This window comes from Orycteropus afer, unplaced genomic scaffold (assembly GCF_000298275.1).
Source record: "Orycteropus afer afer isolate SDZICR_OR568_19922 unplaced genomic scaffold, OryAfe1.0 scaffold00363, whole genome shotgun sequence".
In the NCBI taxonomy this organism is placed as follows: Eukaryota; Metazoa; Chordata; class Mammalia; order Tubulidentata; family Orycteropodidae; genus Orycteropus; species Orycteropus afer.
The window spans coordinates 332,578-342,630 of record NW_006921950.1 but is presented as its reverse complement, the minus strand read 5'-3'; the positions used below and the strand labels follow the sequence as shown (position 1 = coordinate 342,630).

Sequence of the window (10,053 nt, the reverse complement as noted above, 5' to 3'; positions counted from 1 at the left end):
GAAGGATATTCAGGCGGCCCACAAACATATGAAGGAAATGCTCATGATCATTAGCCATTAGAGAGATGCAAATCAAAACAACAATGAGATACCATCTTGCCCCAGCACTAGCAGCAAAGTTCAACAAGACAGAAAATAACAAATGCTGGCGAGGATATAGAGACATTGGGACTCTCCTACACTGCTGGTGGGACTGTAAAATGGTACAACCACTGTGGAAAACAGTATGAAGATTCCTTAAAAAGTTGGAATTAGAAATACCATTTGACCCAGCCATTCCATTACTAGGTAGATATGCTAAAGAAGTGAGAGCCATGGCAAGAACAGACATTTGTACACCCATGTTCATCGCAGCACTATTTACAATAGCTAAAAGATGGAAACAGCCTAGGTGTCCATCAACTGAGGAATGGTTAACCAAAGTATGATACATACACATAATGGAATACTGTGTAACCCTAAAGAATAATGTAGAATCTGAAAAACACCGTATAATGTGGTTGAACTTGGAGGACATTATGCTGAGTGAAATAAGTCAGTCACAAAAGGACAAATATTGTATTAGTCCGTTATTGTAAAAGTTAAGGAAAGGTTTATCTATTGGAGGAAATTTTCTTTGTTGGTTACCAGGGGTGGGAGGGGAACGCTGTTAGCTAGGTAGAGATAAGTATTGATTTAAGTGAAGAGAAGAACAGTGTACCAAATGTGAGTGATCAACATGGTGGCATTGAGGAAGAGAAAGACATAGAGAGGTATATGGGAGGTGCAGACAACAAACATGAACCCTTTTACATATACAGTACTGTGTTGTCAGTGAAGGCAAACAAAGGTATATGGGTGTTTAGATGGGTGGGCAGGCTGAAATATTATTGGGTATGTCTATGCAGCAGGGAGCATACCAAAGACCATGTATAAGGTGGCAGACAATGATTGTACAAGTGTATTTGTGTGTTCTGTAAGAATTCCCAGGGGTATAGCAGAGCTGACAAGGGACAAGGTTGTAGTCACTTCTTGGTCACAGCCAGCTACCCAGAGGGAGCAAGTAATTGAACCTGTGGGCTCAGGACCACAGTCGCAGGGGACATCAAGCTCAATTGGCATAACATACTACACAAAACATCGTTCCACCTCCTACTTTGGCGAGTAGTGCCTGGGATCTTAAAAGCTTGCAAGCAGCCATCTAGATGCAACGATGGGTCTCTCCTTGTCCAGAGCAAAGAAGAATGAAGAAAACCAAAGATTCATGGAAACAATTAGTCCTCATGACCGGTACACCATGCGATCCTCAACCTATATGACTATGAGACCAGAAGAAGTAGATGGTGCCTGGCTACCACTGTCAACCAGTCAGAGGGGGATCTATGTAGGAGATCCTGGATAGAAAGGGAGAACAATGTAGAACAACAAAACTCAAAATCATTTGGAATAAAAAAGAAGGGGTGACCATGTTTGCTGGTCTGATAGAGCCTGGTGAAACCACTGAGACTATACTATGGTCCCTAGCTGCCCTTCAGGTCTGGAATTGAACCCACTCCTGTGGCTTTCAGCCAAACAAAAGACAGGCATATGAGTTGAAAATGTAACTGAGGTAGATACACTCCTTGGAGAGAACAATCATGGGAGAAAAAGGGACTGTTTATGCACAGGGAGACAGTTCAGAGGACAGGAGTGCATGGAGGGATGGACACAGGGAAGAGATAACTATTGGGAGGAAGTGGGAGGGGAGCTATTGCCTTGGGGTAAATTTTAGTCAATGTCATGAGAGAAAGTGTATGTGAACTGCTGTATGGAAAGTGAATTTGCTCTGTAAACTTTCACCCAAATCACAATTAAAAAAAAAAAAGCCTAATCTCTTAAAAAAAATACAGAGGATTAAATTCAGCAAGGTCCTAGGATATAAAGCCAACCTAGAAAACACCACTGTATTTGTACATACTAGCAAAGAACTCAGAGAAACTGAAATTAAAAGCACAATACCATTTAAAATTTCTTCAAAAACTTACACACATTCCCCAGGTTACAAAAGTCCAACTTACAGACAATTCCACTTGTCCTTTAATGTTATGTAAATTTGCCCTCACTTTGAAAAGATTAAGATGCTATGGTGGTGTAGTGTCTGAGGCATTTGACAGCCACCAGAAGCTTGGCAATTCAAACCCACCAGCCACTCCACAGAAGGAAGACTGGGCAATCTATTTCCGTAAAGATTTATGGCCTCAGAAACCCAATGGATGTCACTTGAGTCGGAATTGACTTGATGACACTGAGTTAAACATGCATACATATTTGATAGATACCTTTTTATATTTAGAAATCTTTTTAGTATGATTTTATTTCTTGGGACTGCATTATTTTAACGTTTTCTGCGTACTTCCTATTCTATTTAATTGGTCATATGAAAGAGTGATCTTAGCAAAGCAATGATATGTACGATCTTCTGCTTTTATGTGTGACACAGAAGTTACTTTATCTATCTTGGGTGATATGGCTCCAAGATAGAAATTTGGGGTGTTGTCAGAGGTTGATATATAAAACCACACTTATGAGTGAAGTTAGGAGATTTAATTAGCTGGGATCTGCTCATAGAAATTGCTGCCTCATAAAAATAAAAGGCAGTATCAATGCAGTTGTTCCCGTTTTGTATGAAAGTGTATGAAACACCAAGATAGCAGGTTAGCCAATGGGTCATGAAATGTAGCTTGGACTGCTTGCTCCAGAGGGCCTGGGGGAAATAATTTTCAAAAAGTGTTTCCATGTTTTTGGTGCCTTGAAGTTATAGTCCTTTATTTTTATTTAACTTTTTTCACTAAACTTAAAGGATGCCTATGTTTGGAAGAATTAATGTTCAGAACTGCATAGATCAACTACAGTTTGAAGTCATAGAAATTATTTTAGGAGAAAACATCAAGATATGACTAGGCAGAACATGGTTTGTATCCTAGTATCAGTAATTTTCTAGCTAATTCACCATAAAACTTAATATAATTGTCTAGAGAATTGTGTGCCTAATAGTTCAAAATAAGGTTTTAGATTTTTTGCCTGGTTTACTGTGTTAGTTACCTGAAACATTACTTGCTTTTTCAAGTTTTAGAAAGTTAGAATGAAATGAAATACATGATACTTGCTCAGTTCCTTTTTATAGGGCATTTCATTATAGTTCTCGTATCAGTTGATGATTCAAAAGAAACCCACTCCCTCTCCCAAAAAAGTCCTATAGACATGTATTTCTAAGATGAAAGCTGTTTGAATATGTGTGAATATTAATGTTCATGAGCCATTGGAGAAGTTATGGAAAAGAGAAGTGGTAATTAATTTAATGAGGACCTTGAAGAGCATCCATAATGGGACCCATGGAGGATTAGACCTAGAGGAAAGAAGATCTCACTTAATTGTAATAGAGAATGATGAAGTGGTGGATGGAACCCAACATTGTTTGCAAGTTTGGTCGTGGGAAGCAATGTTTGTTTTTTTCTCTATGTAGTAGGAGGCATGGGAGATGAGATCATCTGCTAAAAGTGAAAGTGTAGGTGGTTTGAGGAGAGCAGTGATGATTTAAAATTGCTACTGTGGAAAACAAGAGAGAGAGCTAATGAGGAACACTTAGTAAGATTTCTGGGCATTATAGAGGATCCATTGATGTTGAAGACCAAGAATTTATAGTAGTATTAATTTCATAAGCATTTATTGATTTTCTACCTGTCAGTGCACTTTGGCCTGTGTATCATTTCATTGAAAGCATTTAGATTGACCCAAGGTTGGGAGATTGGCAGATGGTTGCATCTGGTAGACAATGTAGCATTTGAGCGGGTAGAGGATATTACTGAAAGAGTACTTGAAATGAAAGACCTTGGAGACTAAGCTGGGTAGAGAAGGAAGTAATTGCAGGAGGGTATAGCAGGGAACAGAAAAGATTGCAATGAAATGTTAGATGTGTTGGAGTAACCTGATAAAAGAACTGAAAATTTAGGAAACTGTGGCCATGAAGTATCCAAATAACTGATTTTGGAAGTGAAGAACTTTCTTGGTCATGGCAAGGGACCCCTGATAATGGAGTAAAGGATAAAGTTACTGAGAAATTTTGGAGATTGATTAGGTAGTCCAGGTGGGTGCTGAAGTCATTTAAGATGATGATAAGACTTGGAGGAGAAAGAAGAAAACACTGAGCCATGTGCTAGAGATATCAATGAGTTTAGTAGATGCTCGTAATGAGGGGTAGAGAATGGTATACTTATGTGGCTTGAACCTCAGAGGAACATGTTTTTTTTTTTAAATACAAGATTTGAGTAAGAAGAGTCTGAAAGGAGCACAGAGGAAGAGGAAGAAACAGACTCAGTCTCAAATCCTTTGAGATATTTAAGGTGTCCAAGAATGACCCCCCACCCTACCCTAAAGAAGGATAAAATAAGGATAAAAATAAAGTGATATTTTTAATCAGACTTAGGTTAAGGCAAGGCAATAATGGGGTAATCAGTGAAGGAGTTGATACGGTTGTTATACTTTCTAAAGTTAGAAACAAATGATATATCTTTATATATTTTTTGATAAACAAATTTTCAAAATTACAGATACAAGAGTTCTCAGAAGTCAACAGATTGGTCTGGAGTAAAGAAACCAATTTACTTAAGTAAATTAGGTAATAACTTTGCAGAATGGTCAGCATCTTGGGCAGGTTATCTTATTACAAAGGTAAGAGAACCTTGTTCAGGATTTGTTAACTCATCAGAAATTCTGTAGGAAACTAGAACATCTATCTGAATGCCTAGCACACACAGAAGGCATTGAAACATTGGTGTTGATACTAGAAACTTTTGTAGAAAATTTTTACTAGTAGAGAATAACAACTTCTTCATTGTTACTAGTAACAATTTCTGGATAAGAAATTTTTTATCAGGTAAATTACCAAAGTCTTAATATGTTTGTAAAATGTCTATTGCTTTATGTCTATTGATTTTACATTGTACAGTAATACTGTCTAAAAGGATATAAATGATAACATCAGAGTTTTTTCCATAACAAAAAGATTTTTTTTAATGTAATTTAAAAAGATATATTACCCTTTAGTGAATACTTCTAAAGAGGTTGTATTATCTGAACTCCTGTAAGAAAAATAAAGATTGTTTTTAAATGAACTTTCTTAGAAAAACAAGTATATTTCTTGTTTCACTAATATGGAATTATTACATGCCTGATAAAAAAAAAAATGGTATTCTGTATTCTAAGAAAATGTTTAAGGAATCTTTCAAATTCACAGCTTTTGTTTTTAATTCAGATTTCTGTGACTTTAAATATTTATAATAATTTATATCTGGTAATTTCAAGAAAATTTCTCTCAAATTTCTAATGAACATACTGCAGATATAATATGTGGAATGTAGTATGCTGCCAAATTAACTGCTTCCAGCTCTGGAATCCATTATTTAGTTTTTGCTTATGTATGTGTTTTCTTTAATGAAGATTTTACATTTGAGAAATAAAAACTTTTGTCAGAATTCATTCTAAGAGAATGGTAATGTTAGTGAATTAAAAGTTAGATCATAACAATAAAACTTGACTCTTATCCCTAGTAATTTAATTTTCTCTTTTATTTTTTTCTGTAATCACTAGTGTTTATTATTTATCATGAATGTGAATGTTATGCTTCATGTATTACTCAAAAGCATATTTTTTTGCTACTTCTCTCATCTCTGTGTTCCAGGAATTAATACACTAAATTTAATGTTGTTGTTGTTGTTGTTATGTGCCGTCGAGTCAGCCCCGACTCATAGCGACCCCTCCTTGGGTTTCCGAGGCAGTATCACTACGGAAGTAGGATTGCCCAACCTTCCTTCCGAGGAGTGGCTGATGGGTTTGAACCGCCAGCCTTCTGGTTAGCAGTCAAGTGCTTTAGCCACTATGCTACCAGAGTTAATGTTAGCTAAGTAAAATATACTATAATTAATTACAAAGGTTAATCTATTATAAAACATGGTGTGTTCAAAAGCCAATATTATAAGGCAGTGAGGATATTTATGCTGAGGCAGTGGTCTGCCCAAACAGCTTAAATTGCATATAGGAATCTCAACAGTTGAAGCACTTGGGGAGATTTAGAGTGACCAGAAAGGTGGTGAGCTGACATCTTCCTTGCTTAATTATTCCTGCCCCTCTCTATAAGAGAATACTCCTCTGAAATGATAAATTATTTCTCATGGTGCTTTTTGATATTCAGTCAATAGAATAAAATGCATAAAAAACTACTTACTGTCCCTAACTGTGTGACTTCACAGGTACGGCATGATCTTGCCAGTAAAATCTTTACATGCTGTAGCATTATGATGAAGCATGACTTTAAGGTGACCATCTATCTTCTTCCACATATTCTTGTCTATGTTTTGTTGGGCTGTAATCAAGAAGATCAGCAGGAGGTGAGAGATTTTATTTGTTGTCTGAAAATGGGAAACTTCGTCCAATCTTATTAGAAAGGCTACATATTAATAGAAATATTTGTTGATGTATGGCTATCTGTGTACATATCTACAGATATATAGTTTTTTTTAAATTTATATTTTATCAAAGAATTATGCAATGCTTAATATATAGAAAATTAGAAAGTATATATGCTTAAATATGTGAGCATGATGGCAGTGTTTTCTTGTGAAAATTTGTGTATGTGTTTGTTTCTCTCACTGGCTCCCTCCTCCCTCACCTTTTCCCTCTGTCAGGGTGGATACTGAAAAGTAGAACTGTTGGGTTATGTGTTAAATGAGTTTAACATTTTACTAGTGACTGCAAAATTCATTATACTGATTTATTGTCCTACCAGTAGTTCATGGGTGTATTCATTTCCCACACACTTGCCCCACCCATTGTTTTGGAGTTGATTCTGACTCATAGTGACCCTGTAGGACAGAGTAGAACTGCCCCATAGGGTTCCCAAGGCTGTAAATCTTTAGGGAAGCAGACTGCTGTCTCTTTCTTCTGTGGAGCAGCTGGTGGGTTCAAACCTCTGACCTTTTGGTTAGGAGCCAAATGCTTTCACCACTACACTACCAGAGCTCCTACATACTTGCTAACATTTGATATTTTGGTATCAAAATGATGGATATGAAATGACATTTTGTTGTTTTAATGTGTGTTCTCATTATTACTAGTAAGGTTATGTTCACTGGCCATTTGGATTACTTTTCTGTGAGTTGTCTGTTCATATGCTTTTCCTATTTGAGGGTGTGTGCGTGTGTATGTGTGCTTTTGAATTAATTGGTAGGAGTTCTGTATATATTCTGTATACCAAGTTGCTGCCAGTTATATCTTGCAAAAATCTTCTGAGTTTGTGTTTTCCTTTTTAACTTTTGTTTATGCCTTTTTGCCATTGTGGAAAATTTATAAATGCCAGATTTAGAAGCCTTTTATAGCTTTTATATTGTAACCCTTTTATGCGATTGATGCCTTCTCTTCTTCAGCGCCATGAACATATTTTCTTTTAATCTTTTTGATTTTATATTTAGCCCTTTAATTTCTCTGAAATTCGTTTTTATGTGTAGTGTGAGATATTGTTCTAACTTCTTTTTACTCTAGTTAATAAATGGTGTCATTATCATTTATTGAATAAGTTAAAAGTTTTTGTAATGTGTATAATCTGTATTTTTGCTTTTAGTAACTGTTGCAGTAGATTTTCTTTTGAGAGTAGTCTTTAATGGTTTAATTGTAGAAATAAAAGGTAATTTATTATGAATCCATGGTCCGTTTGTTTTTGGTTTGAAGTTGTTGCCTTAGAATGGTTAATCTTAATGTATTAGACATAGTAAACTGATATTTTATATATATAAAACCAGAAAAATAAATGCCCCCAAAAAACCCATTGCCTTCAAGTTGATTCCAACTCATACTGGCCTTATAGGACAGAGTAGAACTGCCTACTATGATCTTTACAGCCTTCAGTATGGATTACAATTTAACATGTAGAAAAAAAAAATATCACAACTGGACCAGTAAACAATATGAAAAACAGAGAAAAGATTGAAGTTGTCAAGGATTTCATTTTATTTCAGTCCACAGTCAACTCCCATGGAAACAACAGTCAAGAAATCACATGATGTATTGCAGTGGGTAAATCTGCTGCAAAAGACCTCGTAATAGTGATAAAATGCTAAGATCTCATCTTGAGGACTAAGGTGCACCTGAGCCAAGCCATGGTACTTGAGTCACGCATGTGCATGTGAAAGCTGGACAGTGAATAAGGAAGACTGAAGAGGAACTGATGCCTTTGAATTATGGTGTTGGCAAAAACTATAGAATGTACTAGATGGGCAGAGAATGAACAAATTTCTTGGAAGAAGTATAGCCAGAATGCTCTTTAAAAGTGAGGATGATGACTTAGTCTTATGTTCTACAGACATGCTATCCAAAGGGACTAGTCCCAGGGAAGGAACAGAATGCTTAATAAAGTAGAGGGTGAGCAAAAAAGATCAAGACCCTCGGTAAGTTGGATTGACACAGTGGCTGTAACAATGGGCTCAAGCATAGAAAAAAATTGTGAAGATGGCCTAGGACTGTGCAGTGTTTCATTCTGTTGTACATAGGGTCACTATGAGTTGGAACTAGACAGTCCTAACAGCTACAGTCTTTAGGAGCAGATCTTTACATCTTTCTCCCAAAGAGTGGCTGATAGGTTCAAACCACTAACCTTTTGGTTAGGAGTTAGAGTCTTAACACTATATAATTACTAAAAAATGTGTTCTTCTCAGGTTTATGCAGAAATTATGGCAGTTCTGAAGCATGATGATCAGCATACCATAAGTACCCAAGACAGTGCATCTGATGTGTGTCAACTCAGTACACAGACTGTGTTCTCCATGCTTGACCATCTCACACAATGGGCTAGGCACAAATTTCAGGCACTGAAAGCTGAAAAATTCCCACACAGCAAATCAAACAGAGATAAAGTGGACTCAATGGGTGAGCCATAACTACTGTTTATTGTCTTTTCTTAATTATTCACCTGTTAGCTTCTTCCTATATCAAAGCTGTAATTTAAGGATTCACTTAAAATAGCCCTATGTTTTTGTGGATACCTTTTTCTTTTATGGGTGATAGCATGGGCTTTTCATTGAGAAAAAATGGTTAATTTATAGTCAAAACAACTCTCTTTAAGTCCTTACTCTCACTTTTTTGGACAAGACGTATACCTAATTTTTCTTCCAATAAATAGAGTTAATAGCATCTCCCTTATAGCATTATTGTGAGGATTAAATGAAATTAATATATAAATTGTGAAGTGGAAAATAAATGTAATGTCAATACTGTTATTAACCCAACCCATCTCTGATAACTCATTTCCTCTATGTCCCCTCAGTGTCCATATACATACATAGTAATCTTTCTGCTTCTTTATACCTCAGCCATTCATAGAGACATTGCATGTTTTTTTCCCCTTAGACTTTGAGGCTAATTGAAGAAACTAACTATCTCATAATCCTTAAAAGAGGTCTTCTCTTACACAGTTCTCTGTGAGCATCTCCCTCTTTTGTTCATATGCTTGTGAAAGCATAAGCATTCCTATTGTTAAGCATAATAGTTTATTTTTCTAGATTTACAAATAATTATCTGTAAATAATTATCGCTTTGATAGCACAGTAATTTAAAGTATTTGGCTGCTAACCAAAAGGTTGGCAGTTCAAACTCACCAGCCTCTCTGAGGGAGAGAGATGAGGCAGTCAGCTTCCGTAAAGATTTAGAACTTTGGAAACCCTATTAGGGCAGTTCTGCTCTATCACATAGGGTCACTGTGAGTCAATTTCAACTCAGTGGTAGTAGGTTTGGATCTGTTTGAGGGAATTTTTTTTTTTATTACTATGAGTAATTATCAATATGTTTTTATTAATTTGACAATTAAATGTCCATTCCTATTTCTGAATGTCAAAGTGGTACTATATAAACCAAACATGAACTCTATTAGCACTATTTCTAATAACATTACAGTGAAAATTCTAGCTTTTTTGAAAGAGTAACATTTGGAATGATTCAAAAGTACAGTACCTTTAACAATTTGCATAACTGAAATGACCTAAAAATTTTGAT

The 10,053-nt window shown here is 35.9% G+C and overlaps 1 protein-coding gene across 1 annotated transcript in view; it reads left to right on the top strand.

Annotated features, from left to right (window-relative positions):
* ATR (ATR serine/threonine kinase) overlaps window positions 1-10,053 on the top strand; it is a 175,477-nt gene that overhangs the window by 96,756 nt on the left and 68,668 nt on the right. The window contains exons 25-27 of the mRNA XM_007952880.2: window positions 4,566-4,686; window positions 6,264-6,401; window positions 8,721-8,931. Coding sequence (XP_007951071.1) covers window positions 4,566-4,686; window positions 6,264-6,401; window positions 8,721-8,931 — 470 coding nt within the window. The remainder of the gene's footprint in view (window positions 1-4,565; window positions 4,687-6,263; window positions 6,402-8,720; window positions 8,932-10,053) is intronic.